The 20,254-nt window shown below is 39.9% G+C and overlaps 1 protein-coding gene across 1 annotated transcript in view; it reads left to right on the top strand.

The window, feature by feature from the left end:
- Nucleotides 1–20,254, top strand: part of LOC122781082 (ephrin type-B receptor 1-like) — a 97,094-nt gene that overhangs the window by 14,438 nt on the left and 62,402 nt on the right. The window contains exon 2 of the mRNA XM_044044586.1: nucleotides 19,887–19,951. Coding sequence (XP_043900521.1) covers nucleotides 19,887–19,951 — 65 coding nt within the window. The remainder of the gene's footprint in view (nucleotides 1–19,886; nucleotides 19,952–20,254) is intronic.

Below are 20,254 nucleotides of genomic sequence, written 5' to 3'. Positions count from 1 at the left end.
GAAATTGAATATACTTACATTTACATTTAACATTTAAGCATTTAGCTGACAGTGTTATCCATAGCGACTTACAAAAGAGGAATAAGCTGCAAAACAAAGAACTCCACTCGATTAAGAGAGTAAAGACTGCACATCGTGACAGTGAAGTAACCACTGAGCTATACTACTCATAAATGTGTACAGGTACTAGCTACTGCTAGAGCTATCTCTAAACCAACTATGCTGTGCAGCTCCCTCTCAAGTTCTACTTCAATACTAGCTTAGTGCTAGCTTAGAAGTTAAGACTTCTATAGACTCTTTCTGTACACTTGTAAAGCTATGGACACGTTGGTTTGTCTGTAGGAACCCTCTCCTCACTACCACATAAGCCAAATGTTGTTTTGAGCCTTACAATGATTTTAAACGTAGCGATTTGTCTCGACGCTATGCTAATGCCCCGCGCACTGCCGTTTTAGCTCTTTCAGTCGAAATCGCAAAACAATATGAACTAGTTATTATCCGATAATAGACCTTTACATGTCCTTTTTTAAGTCTGTCATGTTTCTCCACCAGCCCAAGCAAGCTTAACATGCATCTTGCATAACTGTGACCTTATGGTTTACAAATTAACCAAATAATACTGTATCTATGGGAACCTTCTCAACTGACATACAGCTTAACATCCTTCTTTTCTGGTGTGCAAAGCCAACACTTGGGAAAGAAGTGGTGGAGTCCTCAATTTCTTGCAATCTGCAGACTGCAGAATGTCACAATTTCATACACAATAGACCTTTAATCCTTAACAAGGGTCAGTAAAAACAAGTGAGAGAGAGCTGGGTTGGCGATTGAGGCTTTTCTGGGTATAACCCCCTTTGAGAAAAGCTCAGGATACCCCAGGAAAATGCTGCTTAGAAAGAGGACTACCTTGCTAAACCTGGTGCCTCCAAGTCTTGACCTGGATAAGTGACAGTAAAATGGATTGTGGGACGTTTTTAACCCTTGACTCTATTTCCATCCCCCTGTCCTTCCGCAATCCTCCCTCGGCAACTGATGCTGCTCAGGTTTCTAAGTGCAAAGAGGTGAAACAAGCCTCCTCAAACATTTCTCTCACACAGCTGAAATTTAGTATGCTCGCTTCACCTTCGCTTGCGTGCAGAATTTACATAATCATCCGCACTGACTGAGGAAAAAAATCTGCAGTAGGGTCACTGTAGAGGTGACCTTTGCGTGAACTTAGATAATGGTTTCGTCTCTCAGCTCTTCACACACAAATCAAATGGGTTCGCGGACACAGAAATGCATTTTGAAGAGTTTTTCATGTCTGTTATGCAGATACACTTGATATTGCAGCAACTTTCCAAAGTGCATTTAAGTGGCCACTTAGGATTTGATTAAATAACAAGTGCGTCTAAAATGGTACCTCTAAAGGTACTTCATCACACATTTCCAATTCCACTGTTTGGGCCTTAAAAAATCACATTTAATGTTATAAAGCGATAGTTTCTGATGACTTTAGACATAATGGTTTAAATAATACCCCGTAGCTGTTGATTGTACATATGTTATATCATTATTGTGTTCTTCTGTGGGTCACACGGTATGCATGAATTTCACTGGTTAGAATCCTAGTTTGAGCGAGGGGCCTTACTTTGTGGAGTTTGCATGTTCTTCTCATAGTGTACGTGTTTTTCCTTTAAGCTTCTTCCATTAGTCCAAAGTCTTAGATTGGAGAATCTAGTGGACTGTCGGTGTGAATGGTTGTTCATCTGTGCATGTTGGCATTGTGACACACTGGCAATCCCTTCAGGGGATTATTGTTATTGTTATTTATTGTTATTCTCAAATAAGTGAATAACTGTCCCTCCATGTTGCGATGTTTGGAGTAATTGCAATGGGTGAAATGTGGCGTCTTCCTGTTGATAAATATTACATTTCTCTTTGCGTTATTGCCGTTCTTTGCCGTAGCAGAAACACACGGCAACCAAGCCTGCATAGGTTTCTGCCACTCCACCTTAACTCTACAGTATGCGAGCAGCCACGCTGACCTGGCCAAACTTCATACTGTGCGAGCATGTGTCTCCGTTCCATGCAGGACATTCTGACACAGCATAAGGTGTCTCACCGGGCTAGCGGACGTATTCCAGGCGAGATGCAGCAGAACATGTGTCACCAGATTGACTCGCTGTCAGGGGACGTGCAGCGGGGACGTGGTGGCATGTTGGTCCGCTGACATCTCTCTCCTTTTTCCTCCCTCTTCCACCCTGTCCTTGTCTAACTGTCCCCTGGGAGACAAGTGGAGACATGTGCTGACATGTGATAAACAGATCTGTGACTAATGGTCTGCTTTAATAGAATACAAATTAGATGATCAAACAAGCTGTGTTGTGCCAAGGGGAAATCTGCTGACAGGGCAATTTTTAAAACTTGAGTCTCTTGACTCTTTATTGCGTCTGTTAAGTGCGTACAGGAGGGCTATTATATCAAAAGTAGAACATGAGTTTCGTAGTATACTTTGCTTGAAGGGGTTATTGATGGACAGCGTCACTCAAGTAAATGACATATTCATGTTCAAATGACTTTGACTTGTGATTTTCTCCTCTGCTTGTTCCCACTGGAAATCAACAATATGTCTGCCGTCTCTGATATTCTTCTTGGACTTCGTGCATCTTCGAAGGGTCTTTTTAGTCAACAGATCCTTAATAAAGTCAAATATTTTCTGACTTCTTCCATCTCGTCTGCAAGCCCATAGTTCCCACGGAAAGAATACACCGTGTAGTTGTCAGCTGTTGGAGTGCTGGTATTTTCTGCATATTAATCTCAACCTTAGCCTTAACCCAGCTCACCATACAGATGGATGAGCCTATGTTTCCTCCCATTTCTCTCTCTCTCCCTCATGCTCGGTGCCACCCACCGCCGATGCCCATTAGTTAACAAACATATACGGCCGTACTCCAGATAATGATCCTCTTCCTCGGGAACAACTCTCTCGGCCTCCTCACAGTGGTGGAGCGGAGGTATGTGTGGACATTCCACTTCATTCGAGTTCCTGCATCAAATGAATATTAGGACAATACATGTAAATTAAGGGAAGCAGCAACAGAACACCGCCATACACCAACAGTTATTTTTGCACCTTATTGACACAAACTTTGGATTCAGCCCCTGCTTATCTTGGTGATCTAATTCCCAATACCCGCTTTACAGCAGTGGGTGGACATGCAGATAAATGTGAATTTTCTTTTACTGAATCTTTGAAGATGTAGACCCAGCTTGTCTCACCTCTCAATTTAGTTTCCCACTATACAGTTTTAACATGGCACAGCTTGACTCTGCTTGTGTTTTCTTTTTGCTATTCCATTAAGGATAGTACCTGATGCTTTTTTAGCACCTGCTCTGGCGAGGAACCAAGCGAGCTGAGCCGTTACTAAAATGTGACAGAGAGCATAATCACTGGAAGAGCCATGAGCGCAACGTCAGACACAGGAATCAAACAGAACAATGCCAAACTGTAGATCAGTTAAAAATATGTAAAAAATCCCAAAAATGTGTGTAAATTCCCAACATTTAGCAAGGACATTTCTAAATGTCTAGTGTATTTAGCAACAGCACTGCTGAAAGACGGCGATTGAATCACAACCCGTTCAGCCGTATTTCAGTTCAGTGGCTCCGGTGATGCAGGAAGTCCTGAATTGACCACGTTAATTAACTGATTCTAAAGAGTCAATACTCCGAAAATAACTGCGTTTTCCTGCAGCCGTGGTATGACGAGTCTGCCCGCGTTGAGACGCTACTATAGTAATGGAAAACGACCCAAACTGCGTGGCGTCAAGCTGAGCTACAACTGTATAATGGAAAGAAACGCCACAACTTGCGGAGAGCACTGCCTCTTAGTGGAGTTCTGGCTCCTGCCTGGGTTAAGTGTTGTGTAATCATTAAACTTTCTTCTAGATTTACACTCAGAGACCTGAACCTGAGGAGACCCTTGTCAGTGGAAGCCAGAGTTGTAGGAGTATGGAGATCCTGCCAATGCACACATTAGCAAAGTCTGTCTCGTATTTCAGTTATGACACCTCACCCTGTTGAAGTAACTTTGTCAAAACCAAACCTGTCAATATATGATAGGATATGCTGCAATAGGATGCAACATACTTCATTATCCCCCATAGGGAAATGCTGGTGCTGTGTGTTACAGTAACACAAACAGTATAAAAGAAACCAACACCGATTCACAACAGTCACAACAATGGAATGTTGCACATCATTCACGTCTCACATAACAAATGTTGCATATACATTTCGCAGCCATTGGTAAAACGCACCGTGAGACTATAGCAGTGCCGCTATAAACAGAAAAGTAAGTATTTTAACATGGAGGGGGCAGGTCATGACATGCTGCATTCAGCACTCAGCCACCAGGGGGTGATCAAAATGAATTGCCTTCACGTTTGAGAGCTGTCATGTCCTCCATCTTGATATAAAGTACACTGTGTATGGGTCAGACTCTTGACAGGAGCGCCATCCTGTGAATGAGATGTGACAGGTCTATTTCGCCTGCATGACAGCTCGCTGATTTTTGTTTTACCTGTACACATCACAACTTTTTTGGGGCCGTGTTTCTGCTCTGTGTTAAGTGGCCGCTACTATAGACTCTATAGGCAACACTTCACTGGCAATGAAGGGAAACTAGTCAGGGAACATTGTTTGTATAAGGTTAAAATACAAATACAGACACAAATTATTACATTTTTCAAGTATATTGTGGAATTAATAAAGCTCCATTACTTTGTAAAAAATGGAATCTCTTCATGTAAAGTTTGCTTTAGATAAGCAGAGAACGAGTGTTTTTCCAGTGCGTATTTTTTCTTCTCTGTACACTCATGCTGTAATGCTGTGTGTGGGTGTGTTCTTTTTGAACAGGATGAGCTTTTTCTTGATGTGGCATCAATGTACTGAGACACACAATATAACACACTGTGGCCTATTTCTTTTCAGATGAGTTTTTGCACTACTGAGCTACGACCAACCCTTTTTTCAATCGGGCCTTTTCTGATCGCAAGTTCCATGTCAGATTAAATTAACATCCCACTTTGATTGACCGTAACTCCTGTGGGTATTCAAATGAACATATAAAAATTCAAAGTCAACTCTGACCGAGGTTACAGTGGGTCAGCGGAACGGGCAGTCGTCTTTCAACTGGAAGGTTGAGGGTTTAATTCTTGGCTCCCCTAGTCTACATACCGATGTTAACCCCACGTTGCTTCTGTGAATGGGTATAAATAGCTACATAAATACAGACAATTTACCAGATATGAAAAGTATTTACATCAGATTTATTTGATGAAAGTTGCTATGAGGATTGAGGCTTTGTTGTCGCGGTTTTGAGATGATATTTGCCTTGATATTTAATATTTCAGTGTGACGTTTGCGTTGCTCTTCTGATTTTGATTCCCACTCGGCAGCTCAGAGATCTACACAGTAAAGACAAAGGGAATCTCTTGATGTTGTTTAAGCCCCAGTGGATTTTTGTAGCGCAGTGATTAGGAGTCTGTTAGTTTCATGAGTGCTGAAGTTGTCTATCTTTAGCACATTTTACAATCAAACTAGTACAAGTTCACTTGACGTGCATTACCACAAGTCAATAAAGACTAAAGATTAAATCTGAAACCTTTTGAATTATCGATTATTTAGTTGATCAGTCACGGCATGCTTCGAAATTTTTTAACAATAAAAGGAAATGTCCATTATGTCAATTTGTTTGCATATCTTAATGTAGATTTATAGTTATACGTATTGCCAGTAACCAGCTGGAAATTCTCTCTCTGATTATTTTCTGTCAAAAAAAAGCCTCTTTAATTAATTGATTAAATGTATCTGTTCAAGATTGTGTCATTATCAGACAAGCAAGAAATCATTTCTTTTGGAAAACAGATTTTATACAGAATAGGTTTATTTATAAACCAGTTTATGATTTAAAACATCTACTAAAGATACTCTTATTATCAAATGTTTAGATTTGAAAGGGGAAAATGAAGGTCCCTAATGTCAGGATATCTTAGCTGCTATTGGTTAAACCATAAAGAAGCGTGTGTCTCTCCTTACTACAGTAACGTTTCAGAGTATTATAGGGGAATAAATAATAAATATAAAACTCCCAAACTTCCAACTCAAGCAGTAATAAAACTGTCCCAAAATCATTACAGTATGAGTTTCCATCTCACTTGGCTTCCATGCACTGAGCTGACGCGCAGATACTGTATGTGCATCCAAGTGCACCATGTCTACTCAAGCAGTACTCAAAAATAACTATTCAGGGGCACATTTGCATGCAAGTCACTGATCGGCACAACACACAATTACTGCAATTACACTCATATCATATATATATTTTATATGTCACATATAGGGAAATAAAGATGACTTTATATGCTCTTGTTTCACAGCGGCATGCATAAAGTATTTAAGGGGGAATTCAGGTTGTGCAAATGTTAAAAAAGCCCCTAGTGTCAGACCTAAAGTAACGCGTTGAAGTGAAAACACCTACAACAAACGCACTCTCCTTGGATTAAGATTTCATTTCCTCATACTCCCATTAAACAACAGGTTCCCATTCATCGTATGTTTATCAATAAACACAAATTACCTTTAATTTGTGCCTACGTAAGCTAAACCATCCCCCGCCGGTGCCTGCTAATGTCCCTCTGTAGCCATCTTTTTAACACACGGAATGTCCACTTCAGCAAATGATCCGGCGTGTAATGAGGTCTAATGTGGCCTCCATGCAGTTGTTGCTCTGCGTTTAAAACAAAAGTCATGCTCGTCTCGTGTAAATCACAAAGGCTCAAGGATTCTTGCCGTAGTGACAGAATGAATGCTCTTCTGTGTATGTGTGTCTTTTTGTGGCAGTGTCATGTTAACTTTTTCCTGCAGCGAGAGAGAGAGAGAGAGAGGGAGAGAGAGGGAGTCAGGCTTCATCAGTGCCATTCCTACTTTCCCAAAGACAATCAATTATTTATTTCTTTATTTGTCTCACAGCGACTAGCATGTCGTCGTCTAAAACCCTCAGTATGTTGCGGTGATATTTATAGTGACGAGCCTCCGCCGTGACAAGCAATCATACTGTGGAGAAGCACAATACATCTTCCATGGTTTATAGCCACAAACCTGCCTGTCTTCTTTAAAAGACGCTGTGTTGTGTTGACAGGTCATGCCGGTTTTTACTGTGTTGTGTTGAATTATCCCAACACATAATATTACTTATGGATATAGTCATCAAACTGTACTACATTATGTCCAGTTATATTGTGACATTTTGTTGAGTCAAATTGTAGAGAAACTGAACAGGTCGTTTTTTTTTTTTTGTCAGTTTCTGCAGAGCTGAGTGAGAGTTTGTGAAGGACATTGATTTTTACTTTTTACAGCGGTGACAAACGCGACCTCCTTCATCAAGTGAAATCATGACACCACAAATTTTCTAGGTCATGGCTGTTAACAAAGGATGTGAGGGAGGAATGACAGGAGCGATGAAATCACAGAGGCTTACAGGAAAAGACGGAGTGAGATACAAAGACAGGGACCAGAATGTCTGAGGTGTGTGTGTGTGTGTGATGCTTGCTCAATGAGAAACTGTGACACAGATAAGTGCTCATGTGTGACAGCTCAGTTGTTGTTTTTTGACACAGCGGTCCTGAGCCTCTCTCGGCTTCCATTCACAACAAAGACGTGTCGGGCAATAACAAAAACAACTCGATACCTCGAGGCATTGGTTACTCTGGTCACACGTATGATCCTAAAGATCTTGTTGTTGTTCGACTTCACTCATTTGTGGACACAATTGCAATGAAAACCATGGTTTCTGGGATTCTGCTCCCTAATTATCTGAACCCAACTCATTGTTGGTTCTCTCTCCATTCTTCTTTGCTGCTGGGTTAATGCAGACTTGATTGATTTTTGACACAACATTCAGTATCTATTCCACTACAAATTGGAGATACAGAGATACAATTAGCATTCATTAGTTTTGTTTATATTTAAAGCGTTCCTTCTTTCCAGGAACTTTATTACCACATTCGGATATGCACTTGGTTGTTTTGTGTCGTGGAATCAAAGTCCCGCTGAACTTCATCCTCAGCAAATAAGCTCAAAAGAGCCTGGACCTGGTCGTCCATCCACTTGCCATACGTACAAAGTTCTTTGTCTTCTTATGACGGTCCTTTTTAAAGGTGGGTTACAGCCACACTGGCTTAACCCTTTTAAAACCCTCATGATATTCAGGCCGCTTGGGTTTATTTTAATTTTATGGCTGTAGAATTGTCAAAAAATGTTTATTATTGTCAACAAATGATCATTAAAGTGCTTCTGCCATTTTTTTCAAGATAACTTACACTTTCGATATCTGCCACTAAACACGCCAAGGTTTTTCTAAGTCCCGGGTAAATGAGAAAAGTTCCTGTGGAAAGGGGGCAAATCTGACGTTTAATTACCCTTTTAAAGTGGGAGTGACCTAAAACATTGTACAGTTAACATGCGATCACAGTTGCCATAGCTGAGGAGTCGAGTGGTGATTCTCTGCAAGTCCATCTGTCTTCACTTTACCCTGCATTTGATCCACGATTGATAAAACAATATTGAATATGAGTGCAGCTTGAATCAAATCCATTATTATTGGTACTGTTCAGTTTAAAATATAACCCTGACAGTAATGAATGTCTCATGACCACATGTACATCTCACAAATCACATTTATTTATCATACATGAATTTGATTTATTCATGTTACTACTAAAAGAAAAACTAGTGAGTAGTGGAGGCTATATATAAGAAGTTTATTGTCATGTACATAAAAACACAGGGTCAGTGGTGCAATGAAACTATGGATAGAAGACAAGTAACATTAACTTTCTAAAGTTAGATTATTAAAGGAGTTTCTTACTCGAGTGTTTTACTTTACCACTAAGCTATTGCATCTTGATGACCTGGACTTTTCAGTTCACAATGATCTGTGGGCCATAGTCTCTGTTTGTGCAGAGGTAGTGGTTCTTGAATTACCTCGCCTGGTATAAGGAGTTTAAATGTGCATAAATAAGAGTTGAGCTGACAGTAGGTGAGACCTGGGATACTTCAGAGTCTCACTGTGTAATATATACTGCTATGTAATGGTAATACTGCAGGTTGCGACAAACGGACGTCTCTCTAGCTTACCGCCCTCCCTTTCCCAAACTTGTCCAGGAGCTACGGTGGCTCTCACATAGTCAAATTGTACAATATCTGATAAAGATTCCATAGATATAGATGTTTTAAAACTACTACAGTACTACTACTACAAACTTTAGGTCATAGTCATGTAAAATAGCAGGTATCACATAACCCTTTTGTCAGCTTGTGGGAAGCATAACGTTGCTAATGCTAGGCTAACCTAGCTTACTGTCTTCACAGAGGAGGATTCATCCAACAGCTTTTTCCTTCTTTCTTTTTTCCTTTTTTCTTTTTTCTTTCTTATCCTGTCTGCTGCTTTCTCCTTCGTCTTCGTCGGTTTAAGGAGTATAATATAATATAATATAAAGGAGGGGGATCATTTTAGCTGCTAGGAAACAGGCAAAAGTAAAAATTAAGAATGAACAATTCAGAGACCCAACATGGAAATTTGACATTTAATTATCAAGATGTTGCAATCATGTGAACACACAGTGACAAGAGCTTCACCTTTTGTTTAAAGTGACAAAAATAGAAGAAAGGCGTCGCTGTTTCTACGTCTTGACCTGCAGCTTTTGTCACATGTCAACTCTCAATGGAGAGTAGGCTTGATATTAACAACACGTCTTAATTTGTCAAAACATTTCACTGATAGCTTAGTTTCTTGGCTTTTCAACGTACTGTCAGGCTGCAAGTGGCCGGAACTAGACGTGCAAAATGTGTGAGAGCAAATAAGGATTAAGGACCTCATGTGTCCAGTATATTTTGTGTTGCACACAGGGTCGGAGCAGTCAAGAAGCAAATTAATTAGAAGGTTAAAGAGGATGAGCGACCGACTGACAGATAATATACTGACTCATAGTTCTTTCATGGTTCAGTTATTGTTGGAGGCTTCAATTTGTGCTCTCGCATTTAATTGAGTCGTCAAAGGGATGAAAGTGTCATTGAAAAATATAGCGGTTTATGTAAATAACAATGAAAATGTTTCATTCACAGATCCAGCCACTTGAGTTTGACCTAACTTCTATTATTTTATTATTCCCGTCAGCCTGTGAGACTTCCATGTTTTGTTGATTCAATCTTTTTTTTTTTCCTTTTACAGAGAAAAAAACATGTACTGTAAATTACAGCCAGCAGATGAATAAAACTTGCTCTATCGTTACAGTAAATTAGCTGCATTCTGCCAGGTTTGAGGTCATCCATATTGACAACAAGTAATCCAAGATCGTGCAGATCTAACACAGTATACACGTGTGTTCCCAGAGTAAGATCCCTTCATGGCAATCTGTCTTCTTAATTTATGACATGATGTTTCTGTCAAAGATTTGTCCGCGGCATCTGCATCGCATGTAAATTTACTGCCGTTATATGGTTATGTCTAACTTTTGCTGATACAGTGTGTTTGTTAAACTGCTGAGCCGACTCTTTTAAGACAACAGGGTCAGCCCATTAGCCGTTACTTCAGATGGATTTTGAATGTGGAAATTATTGGGTGAGAATTTGAACTGCATATGCAGCTAAATGTGGCTGAAGGGGAGTGTGTGCAGATCAGAGAGGTGTTGAGACATACAAGTATAATACTAACTCTGGCGCAGGACACAGAAACTTGTCATCAATAAATACAGTGGTGGAATATAGCTATATTCACTCATGAGGAGTGCACTGTATAGGGCTGTCACAAATTCATAACGTTCCGTAATGTGTGTTAGTGTTAATGAGTAGGATGGAATAAACACTCACTGATGGGAAATCACTGACAACAGGAGGTTGATGTTGCATGAATATTATCTCGACTTATTTGTTCAAAATGTTGTTTGCCAAACCTTTAAATGATGATGTTCACAAGTGTCCGAAATTATTCAGTTTTAATGTTGTATTTGAAACCAGAAAATATTCACATTTAAGAAGCTGAAAAACCTGAAAACGAATTATTTATAAAAAAAACCAACAACGTTAAAACCGATGAATATAGTTATTGATTAACAATCAATTAATTGTTGTAGCCCTACATCAAAGTTGAGGCAGATATGGCCAAACGTAATTTCTGTCAACCTAATTTGGATCGATTAGGTTTGGATAGATATAATTTGGATTACCCACACATGAGAGCAAACAAACTTTCCTGCCACACACAGATATTTAAGAGCCAGTCTACAGAGATGCAGGTATTTAATGCACATCTCCAAGGTGCTGTCGCTGCTGCACCTGCCTTTGCCAATGTCACTTGTTTTGTACAGGTCCCCAAACAGGATCTCTATGGTAGGAAACCGTAAAATAGTGGAGACTGCAGCTTGCATACATTTCTCAAACATGAGCTTAACACCCCACATTTAAAATAATATTGAATTTTGAATAAAAAATGACAGCAGTATACATAAAGGTACTAGTTAGAAGTATGTGTCCATGTTATTGTAATGTATGTTAATATATTTCTCATTACATCATTAACTGTGCAAACAACACACTGAAAGTAGCAGTTATGCGCAAAAGTACTTTCAGTTCTTTGTTGAACAGTATACATATTATTCTTCTACAATTTCATGCACTACAGTAAACATTTTAAAAGCAGGACTTTCCCTTTCTTATGATGTATTTTCATAGCATACTCTTGCTTTCTCCACCACTAAATGAAGATACAGTTGCTTTCATTCTTGTCCTCCTATAGCCTAAGCCACGGTGTTTAAGTTTAATTAAATTGTTTCCTGTGAACGAGCAAATGTTCGCCCACGTTTCTGTGTGGAGCATTTTTTTCTTTCTTAGATTTTCAGAGCAGGTTGCCCTGCCTGATAATTGTCTCCAAAATTGATTTGAGGTTAGGAGGTTGTTTTAAATGAAAAGGTTCTCTGCATGAGTTCCTGCAGAGTGTGTGTGTGTGTGTGTGTCCTACATATACTGTATTTGATTTGCTCTGACACACATCTGCACCTGGGTGTCTGTGCTCTTGACTGATCTGTCCTTCCGTGACATGTCCATGATGTGTCATTCCACCCTAACAGCAGATTTTTATTTTAACCATTTATTCTCAGCAAAGCTGTATGACGTCTTTCACTCCAGGAGGCTTTTTAGTGTGCTGATTATGTGTGTGGCTGCACATATGTGGCTTCCTTAACAAGGAGTGCTCCCAGGTTTACTTCCGTTCTAATAGACACACACGCGCACGCGCATCAAATCAAATCTAGTGGATTTGCTTCGTGCCAACTCATGACGTACACATTGTCTCACTTAACATAGTAAGGCCAAGACCTTGCAATACTTTGCAAGAAAGAGCAGCTCATCAGTTAACAAAGGAAAAAAAAAGAAAACATTTTAATAGAAGAAAGTAGAAATCTGAAAAAAACAGACCCAGACATGTGAAAACCATCTGCCTTGGCTGGTTGGGGTGAAAAGACAAAATGACAAGAGGAGTAAGACTGTCACTTTTCCCAAAATATCTATATAATATAAAAGTTCTAACAAATTTTTATGTGACACGTTATTTCTTCTTAAGATATTTGGATAAACAACCTCCTCGCACACTAACACTAACATGATTACGTTGAAGAGTCTTTGCCCGTGTGATGCCAATTCTCCTGCGGCTTCTCTTGGGTGGCGCTAACAGCTAAGCTAATAAGTGAGTCAGCAGACACACAAAATTAGCTTGTGTCCGCCATTTTCACAACAGCACTTCACATTGTGGATCCAAGCCCGAGCACCCTCTGCTGGACCATGTGGTAATTACTTCAGATGGTCTGCTGCACTTCAAGGGTGTATACTCTGAAGATGAACAGATGTGAGTTCACTCACTCATCTTCTACCACTGTATCCTCCACATGATCAATTTAGAGTGTCCAGTTTGCCTGATCACCAAATCTGCATGTTTTTAGACTGAGAGGAAACCAGAGAACCCAGGGGGAACATGCATACTCCATGCAGAAAAGCCCTAGGTTCTTACTGGATCACGAAAAAAGGCATAGCCCTAGAGAGGATAGCTAGCAAAAGGAGGGAAAGAAAAAGTGGCGACTAGGGGAAAGAGATGGAGATAGAAGAGTGAGAGCACAACATACATGCAAACACACAATCATTAACTGGCATATTACGACAGCCTTTGACCATGACGAGGTTTAAACGCAATGGTTAATCTGGTTTAAGCACACTGGTTAATTAGGATAAGAAGCTGCAGCTACACTTTGGGGTTTAACCACTGCTACACATCACACTCACCCATCAAAACAGTAAAAATTACTTCCAATTCCGCATCTGTGATGGAGACCCTTTTATTTCTCTCTCGTGGGCCGCAACGATGCTTTAACAGCCTGTTTGACTGCCATTAAAGCGTCCAGATTTACCTGTTGTTTCCTCTGCCATAAAAGAGCTTTTATTTTTTTCTTTCTTTAGTGGTGCCGCACTGGTTTAGGAGGTGCACAACTGCGGGGGAGGTGGGCACGTCGGGATCACAGCCTCCAATATGTCAGAAGTAATTAGCAGATCGGAGAGTATACCCTGTTATGCACAGAGAGGTGTGTGCTGTTAATTATACCGGACCCTCGGCTACACGTCTGCTTTTCTTCTGATTACACTTTTTTTACCATGAAAACTGAGAATGTATGTTTGCAGATATGGTTTGCCCGTGTTTTTTCTTCCCAGAAATGGGAAGAATTTAATTAGGAGGAGCGCTGTTTATTAAAAAAAAAAATAAAAAAAATAATAATAATAATAATAATAATAAAAAATATGTTTTGACCGAAAAATTCTTGTTTATCGCATTTTTCAGCCAAAACTGTTTACAGTCACTGTCGTCTACAACGTGTAGCGTTTTTACAGATTATCCAGTAGAGTTGCATTCTTAAAATGTATTTAATTGTATTAAATAGAACATTTTGAAGCCGAGTTTATTAAAAACACGTTGGCCTTCATGTTTTTTGTGTGGTTCACGTGCATATTGCTCTTCCTACACCATGGAAGAGATTTAATAACATGAAATGATGAATCACTGAGGTTTCCCAAGAGGTCCTGGCTATGATGGTGCAATCAATTTTCAATAAACAAAAAATTAACAGCCAAGTTTATTTTATGTTGTGTTGTAGACTTGCCTGAGAATAAGCGTATGCCTTAAACGACCAGTTTCAAAGTAGGTGGATGAAACTGCTCAGCCATTGTTCCCTTTTTTTTCATCATTATTATTTTTTATGCCAAGCCCTAGATCAAATTCATTCTTGCAAGACTACGCTGGAAGGTATAACACGTGAATCTACATGAGCTATGCCAACACCTCCTCTACCAACTCAACTTTGAATTTATTTCCATTTTTCTTTTTGCTTCCTTTTACCCAAACTTCAAAGACTTGCGAGGAGGAAAAATATGCAAGATGGAAATAAACTCGGTCCATTTTCTGTTTGAAAGTCAGTGTTGGCAACATGGCACTACATTTACAGAAGCTACAAATGAGGAAGTGACAGTTGTCACCGTGAATAAGCTTTGGTCCAAGATTATGACGGTTGGCTTTCATTTTTTTTTTTTTTTTGCACGACAAGCATTTCATTTCCCCAAAAGACCTTCGCTCCCAAAGGTGTGCTGAAAAATGGTGTTCTGCTGTAATTAGGCCAGAACGCTGACAAAAAAGAAGCTCCTAAGGTGTGTATGTGTGTGTTTGGGGGTGGGGAGATAAAAGAAGAAGAGGTAGACTGAAGGTGGGGAAGGTGTGAGGAGGAAGAGAGCAGATAATGAGAGGCAGGGTGACAGAATGAAAGAGTACAAGAGGAGAACATGTTAAGAATTGGGGGAAGGGGGGGAGGAAGTGGTTTGCCTGCGGCTGCCTCGCGGTGTGATGTCGCCGTACCTTCTCGCCAATGTTTTATTACGCGGGGCTCCGTGTTCAGGTCTGTGTTGTCAGCATGTCACATAACTTACACTGGCCTCAAGTGTCCCCGCCTGTCCGCTGGATGCACCGCGTCGTTGTTAATTTTGCATACAGTCGCTCCAGTCCAGGGGCGAGTAAAACGGCAGAGTTACGGTTACAGTGTTGAGCAAAAATGATGGTCATTAAAGTACACTAAAGGGAGCGCGGGGCGACATTTCATGCTGCAGAACTGGGCCAGCGTCGGTAATAGACCCACAAACCTGAAACAAAAATGGGGAAATTATGTTTTTGTAGCTCTTTGCTGTGGTTCAAACACTATTTTGGATTAAATTATTGCCTCTCCGACTGCAGGGAGCAAAAGCAGTTTATACTTTAAATTAAATTATGACAAAGAAGATGAAATGGTGTTGGGACAATATACAATCTTATTGCTCATTAAGATTAAAAGCATATGCAATATGTTAATGGTTGTGAATTTCTATCATCGTGTTAATTGTGAATGAAGAAAAATGTCAATCTTTCCTGTGAGTGACTTAAAAATATTGCTGCATCATTCCTTATTACTTATTTTTTTATTTAATTAAGAATTTAAGAATAACAAATGTATATTAAAACAAATTTTTTTCTTTCATCACAATAATATCATTAATCACAATATGGTCAGGATAATTGTGACGTAAAGTGTTATTTTTATTTCTTTTAATAAGTGTTGGGGATATTCTTTTATTTTTTTTTATCATGTCTCTTCATTATCCCTATTTGTAATCAATAACATGATGTTTTCTGCTAATCCCATTAAAAAAAATAGTCCTATTTTCCAATTTCTCAGTCCATCAAGCTTTGTACATACCAAACAGAAAGATGCTGAAAATAGTTCTTAGGGCAGCAGACATAAAAATATTTCATCATTAACACAGCGGGATCTATAATAGAAAGTGACATGTTTTACAATGGATGTCACCATCTGGGACTTTGCCATTGAATCGCTTTGTTGCGCTTGTCATATCGGTGTATACGTCTCAGCTTTCACGTACCTTTGTTGCCATCGGAGAGAGAGAGGGGATATAATTAGCTTTCAGATGTACTTCACTGTGTCATTGTGTCACCCAGCTGGGATTCAATCAATGTATCACGTTAGTAGGCGATGAGAGATTTCGCTGCATAGGTTCAGGTGAGGACGTGATTTGAGTTGTGCCGCACGGATCAGCCGAGTGCTCCCTGCACGAATTCACATCGCAGCGTCCATTTAATGCCGATACTTTCCCCCCGTGTTGAATTAAACTTATATTTATGTTAACTAATGGTGTTTTGCAGGAACTGGTGAGCCTGCTTATTTTAGATTACAGTTGGTTAAGTCACACCAGTAAGAAACTAATGAAGGTCGGATGCAAATTTGTGGAAATGGCCATTGATGAAGAGTTCTCTTTATATGTTAAGTTTTGAACACAATGTGAACCAGTCATTCCCAGAGTCATGGTCAGGACCCACGGATGGGTCGCATGCTGGCCTTTTAATTGAGATTTATGTTTCCAGTTTATCACAGTTTTTATAAACGACATCAATGATATTTTTGTTTTATTAAACTGTCTCTCTCTCTTTACACACAAACACACATGCACTCTGTCTTAGTCAGGTCAAATCTTCGTCAGCCATTAAAACTGTGCAGCCACCTTATTGGCTGCCCACAGGCAACCACATGCTCATGGGCACCATGTTGGTAACCACTGATTTAGAGTGTCCAGTTTGCCTAATCCCCAAATCTTCATATTTTTAGATGTTGGAAGGAAACGAGAACCCAGAGAAAACCCCCGCACACATGACGAGAACATGCAAACTCCACACAGAAAGGTGTTACACCTGTACATGTCTGGTTTACCTGCACAAAATCAACTTTAGGGGTCACAGAAATGGCAGTAAAAATAGTCTGAAACATTATATTGTGCACACATTTGCTCTTCTCAGTTGTCGCCATTAATGTGAAGGAGCAGTCTAAAAGTTGTGCAAAATCAACTGTTTATAGACAAATAACCTGACGAGAACTCTTGCAAACCAAGGAAAGAGAAGAAGTTTGATGGGAGGATTAGTGCCAGTGTTGGTGATTACAGAATACAGAGGTTAGTGGCTTTAATTCCATGCCCAGTGCCTCCTTCCTTGTTCCCCCAATTTCATAAAATTTTCTTTTCTAAATGCTTTTTTTTTGTTGCTAACTGTTAATTTTGTTTTTAATGCTGCCTTGAGGCGAATCATTTAAACCGTAATTACCAGCATCTGAGTACAATCAAGAAAATCCATTTGGCTAATGGCGAGTTCTAAGCCTTCGATATCAGGGATTTCTGACACCAACAATAATCCCTGTCTGGAAAAGATGTTAACAAATTGTGCGCAGGATGGCTGCAAATCCATTCTCACGGTAAATATTTTTGCCTGAAAGCTTGGTTTGTGTTAAATCAAAGTGAAGTTTGCCATCTCATACAGTGAAGTGAAAGAAAACACTGAGATGCCTCACGCTGTTGTGTTTGCTGAGACCGTTGAAGCCAAGTTAAACTTAACTACTTCATCAAGTGAATGAATCTCAGCTGTTACGATAAACCAGCTCTGTCAGTTCAAAGGTAACAAAGATGTCGAACACCTGGACAAATACAGTATATGAAACTGTAGCAGAGTCTTTTCTACAAGCTTAATCTAATGATGTGTGCTAATGATAATTAGCATTAGACCACACTAAATCTGTACACCCTCTCCCCCCGGAGTCATAGTCCATTGCATGGTTACATTACATACACACACATACCATGTGCCAAATCTGTAGCCATCGCCTAACCCTTCTTCCAGGTCATAATCACACATGTTTCTCCTGTTCCTCCCTTTCTGTCGACACCGTGTGAACGCACCATTAACCCTGGCTGTACTTCACTTAAGCAATATCGCACAGGGGGGCGTGCAGTGTGCACTGAATGCGAGCGTGCGGCTGTTGAAAAATGTTGATCAGTGTTTCTCAAACCTGGAAATGGCGATGTTCTCAAATGTCTTGTTTTGTCCACAAATGAGAATGATTCCGTTTTAATGGTTTCTTTGTCAAATGGAGTAAAGAAAAAAGAAAATATTTACATTTAAGAAGCTGAAAACGTGATGAAAACATTGAGTGTGATGCTCTTATGCAAACAATTCAACAAACTCTATTTTATAATTGAATTAGAAGCTTCCACCAACAAAAATAGTTCCACAACTATAAATAAAAAGTGTTTGATGAGAGTTGTTTTGGTAGTTTGTATGAATCTGGTGATTTAATGTTTTGATCTGACGGTTCACCGCTTCATTGTTCCCTGCTCTGATTGTGTCTCCCGTAACATTATCATGAACTTTCAGATCTGCTAGAGTAGATGGAACATGTTTTTTTGTTCAGGCCGTTTATTATTTGTTGATCATGACGCATTGTAAGTCATCACGATGAGTCCACTCACTGCCCTGATCTCCCTCGCTGATGTCACATCCTCTCCTGACGACCATTCATAATTTAATTCAAATTTAATTTAATTGTCTTTCTCTTTACTTTCTAATGCCTGAATCACACAGTGTGTCTGCTGTGTCGTGAGTGAGTGAATCTGTCCTGAACCAGGTGTAACAGTATAGGCTGATAACGACTGACAGTCGGTGTAATTATTGATTATGATGCACACCTGTGAGTCCAGTGAGTCCCAGTGCGCTCACTGGAATGCCTCTCGTCCAGTCGAGTGACTCACATGCAACTGGTCGGAACTAACCGTTTTCTAACTAACAACTTCTCTTAATGTCATTGCTGCTGCTAACTGTTTACTGACTGCTTTCTCCTAACTGCTAATGCCGCTAACACATGCTTTCAGGCCAGCAGCCATCACTTTGCTCTTATGTTTTTACCATTTCCAGGGTAAACCGGCATTTAGCATGTTGTGTAGTCCGTAGATTTGGTCATATGTTCACAAAGGAGTGATAATGGGCTTAAAGTCTGAACAAAAGTCATAGTAAAGTTAAAATTAAAAGTGACATCAATCTAAATTTATTAGCACTGGATTCTTACATATTTTTTTAACTTTTGTAATGTAGTGTATTAGCATAACAAGAGGCCTGGTTTATTTGTGGCAGCTAATCTACCATAGCAAGGAGAGACAATGCTGTGTCATGAGTGAGTGAAAAGTCCTGAACAAGGTGTAACAGTGTAGGCGGTAATTATTGATTATGACGCACACCTGTGAAGCGCACTGATACTACACTAACTACGCTCACTGGAATGCCTGTCGTCCAATGGAGTGACTTGCTTGCGACTGGTCGGAACTAACCGCTTTCTAACTAACCGTTGTATAATTTCTCTTAATGTCATTGCTGCTGCTAACTGTTTACTAACTGCTTTCTCCTAACTGCTAATGCTGCTAACACATGCTTACAGGCCAGCAGCCATCACTTTGCTCTTATGTTTTTACCGTTTCCAGGCTAAACTGGGCATTTAGCATGTTGTGTAGTACATAGATTTGGTCACATGTTCACAAAGGAGTGATATATAATGAGCTCAACGGCTGAACAAAAGTGATGGTAAGATTCAAATTAAAAGTGACATCAATCTAACTTTATTAGCACTGAATTTGTATATATTTCTTTACTTTTGTAATGTAATGTATTAGCATAACAACAGGCTTGGTTTATTTGTAGCTGCTAATCTACCATAGACAGGAGAGGCAATGCAGAAAAGTGTGTAAAATGGGGATTTAATGAATTTGAACGACATGCATCACTGTGCAGCAGCCCACAGCTCTGTGTCTGAGCTGACTCATAAAAAACCTCACCTGTCCTCCCCCTGCAGTTCCCTCAGTTCACCTCTCTCCTCCTGTCTGTCTCTCTTTTTGTCTCACAGAGACAGTGATGGATACGAGGACGGCGACAGCCGAGCTGGGCTGGATATCGTTCCCTGCCAATGGAGTAAGTACAGTATGCAATACTGTGCTGTGTGCACTCAAAATCCTAATTGCAGATGCAAGGTGACAACAAAAACAAGTATTCCAGTAGATCACAGACGTGTTGACACACTACATTCAGCAGCACGTGTGAGAAAGTAATGGAATTATACAATAATATTAAGCAAAAACACAGTGTGTTCTTCAGCCACAGTAAATGTTGTTTTTAGATGCTGGCAACTACCCAGTATCCGTTGTGTTAAGTCATGTGCGTGTGTGTGTGTGTCGAGATGAGTGGCTCTAATTGTGATGAATGGCCGGCCCTGTG

Source organism: Solea senegalensis, linkage group LG14, assembly GCF_019176455.1.
Source record: "Solea senegalensis isolate Sse05_10M linkage group LG14, IFAPA_SoseM_1, whole genome shotgun sequence".
In the NCBI taxonomy this organism is placed as follows: Eukaryota; Metazoa; Chordata; class Actinopteri; order Pleuronectiformes; family Soleidae; genus Solea; species Solea senegalensis.
This window is presented reverse-complemented; position numbering and strand designations above follow the sequence as displayed.